General features: G+C 36.1%; 1 protein-coding gene across 1 annotated transcript in view; it reads right to left on the bottom strand.

Annotated features, from left to right (window-relative positions):
- thoc7 (THO complex 7) overlaps nt 1-2436 on the bottom strand; it is a 3423-nt gene extending 987 nt beyond the window's left edge. Inside the window, exons 1-7 of the mRNA XM_008291437.1 lie at nt 2388-2436; nt 2022-2142; nt 1790-1917; nt 1588-1674; nt 589-646; nt 400-466; nt 232-301 (exon numbers count right to left, since the gene is read on the bottom strand). Of these exons, the coding sequence (XP_008289659.1) occupies nt 232-301; nt 400-466; nt 589-646; nt 1588-1674; nt 1790-1917; nt 2022-2142; nt 2388-2406 (550 nt within the window). The 5' untranslated portion in view covers nt 2407-2436. The remainder of the gene's footprint in view (nt 1-231; nt 302-399; nt 467-588; nt 647-1587; nt 1675-1789; nt 1918-2021; nt 2143-2387) is intronic.

Below are 2436 nucleotides of genomic sequence, written 5' to 3'. Positions count from 1 at the left end.
TTACATTTGGATGTGACAAATATGCAAAAATAGATGTTATCTGTAGTGGGGTAAAGACATTTTCACAGCACTGTATATATGCATTTATACACACATAATTGGAAAAATGCTGAACGTCGGATCCAGTAATTGGCCAGGCTGATTATTCGTGGACCCTTACTACTTTTCCCTAAAGTTTACAGATTGGTTTGCTCTATAGCTCAACAGATATTGATAATAAAAAGTACTCACTCTCAAGGGTCTGCTGCAGCTCCTGTATGGTACTGAGTAGCACATGGAATTGTTTCTTCCTTAACTCCAACTAAGTGGGACAAAAGGGAAAGAATAATGTCAATAGTGTTGGAAAAAAATCAAGAGTTTAGAACAGACGACATGATCAATATATGCATTGGGTTTTACCTTTGCATCCACATTCTCCTTGATGTGAGAGAGTTGCTGGAGTTCTTTGTCAAGAGCCTCCAACTGCCTGTAAAAGAACAAAGAAAAGTTGAGCACATAATCTAATTAACATGAAAACCTGCCCTTACGCATTAAGCAGGAGCACAATAATCAATACTTGGATGAAACAGAAGACACACGCTGACTTACTTCAGTGTTTCATGCCGGTCTGGGTGTTGCTGGATAACTTTAGCTAAAGCATCGTACTCTGGAAGGAAAGGAGGAGAAGGACTCAGTGTGGAAATAAATATTTATACATCATTTTTTAATGACCATTACTGTTTTTGGATGATATGATGACGTATATGTTAAACAAAATGCTAAGGGTACACAAAAAATAGCAGCAGTAGTCCTCTTACGATAATAATTTTATTTGTATAGGACTTTTCAACACAGTGTTTCGACAGACCATGCAAAACAGGATACGCAGAAGTGACAGCCATGGTAAATAGTAAAATCAAGTTACTTCAACATTATTTATATAGCCAAAGTGCTTTCCAGTAGAGGAATGAGATGACGTTACACATCTACCAAACAAGGCTGAATATTAAGATTAAGACCTTGACAGTAATATTTGAAATACAAATTCACTGGATTAAAAATAATAATAATTACGGGTCACACACAACAAAACTGTTAATTGTGCAAATTTAACTGACCAACAACTAGACGACATGGAACTGACACTGCACCTTGCACTGCTGCACTTTAATCAGTCTGCTGTATATATATTTTTTCTCACTTCTAATATATTTTTACTATTTTTTTAAATGCACTATATGTTTTATTGTCCATTTAATGTTGACTTTTAAGCCGGTATTACCAACAAAATGTTGTTATGTGACTGGTGAAAACAAACTGCATAATGACAACAAAGATTCTTAACTTGACAAAATAAAATATAAAGGCAAAAAAACATAAAAAAAAAATAAAAGTTTACATAACTAAATGAAATATTACAGTTACAACTCTACTTATCCAGATTAACCTGACTAATTACCTAAAAATTACTAGTAATTAAATATTACATTGGGATCCTGAAAGATGATGCTCTCTATTGAAAAAAAAAAACAAAAAACAAATTAGATGATAAATATTTGATAACACCCCTGTGAATACAATAACTGTCTAAGGTGAAAACATTCTTACCTTGGCGATTCTTTCGTATCCTCTTTGCCCTCTGAATTTCTTTTTTGCATTCTGCTATCTTCTCATGTGCAGACGTGATGTTTTGCTCTGCAATGTTGGATAAAGTATGAAATACAAGACTGACTATTCATTTATCTAATGAATTATACAACATGTGAGTGGTCAACATGTGTTCATAATAAATGCCAGAGTCAGAACCTACCTATGTTCGTGTAAATTTTCTCATAATTCTCCATTTCTCGAAGATTCATGTCGTAAACCATCAACGTCTTCCCCATGGAAAATTCACACTGAGCCAGCGTGCCCAACATCCTCTGATACTGCGTAAATCTAAACACAATTACAATAATGGTTGTGACTCAATGTAAGGCTTTCCAAGCAATATTCTAAAAAATACTCCAGTCCACGGCTGGGGGTCTGCGGAGTCCACTTACCCTTCCTCCGGGGTCGCAGGCGAGTTGCACCATTTGGTGAAACTCTTTAACAGCACGTTGATTTTTCGGTCATCTCCAGCTCCGTCACCGTCAATAAGAAGACGTTTCCGTATAACTTCGTCTGAAATAAAAGACAAAACAAAGAACTGAACAGCCCTCCTGACACATCAGGTGAACAGCTGAGCTAACCAGAAGCTAGCTAACATGGCTACTGTATATTAGAAAAGAAGCGGCGTTTAGGCACAAAATTGGTTCATTTTTACAGTATGGCCGGGCATATATTGATACTTTTAGCGCTAAAACAAACATTGATAGCCGTAGTTTTTTATCGGAGAGCCATAATCAATGAATTAAACGGTAGCTTACCATCTGTTACGGCCCCCATGTTTGTACTACGAGTGTAGTAGAAAGACAA

This window comes from Stegastes partitus, unplaced genomic scaffold (genome assembly GCF_000690725.1).
Source record: "Stegastes partitus isolate 25-593 unplaced genomic scaffold, Stegastes_partitus-1.0.2 Scaffold743, whole genome shotgun sequence".
NCBI lineage: Eukaryota > Metazoa > Chordata > Actinopteri > Pomacentridae > Stegastes > Stegastes partitus.
Note: the sequence above shows the minus strand (reverse complement) of the source record. Positions and strands in the feature narration are given on the sequence as shown.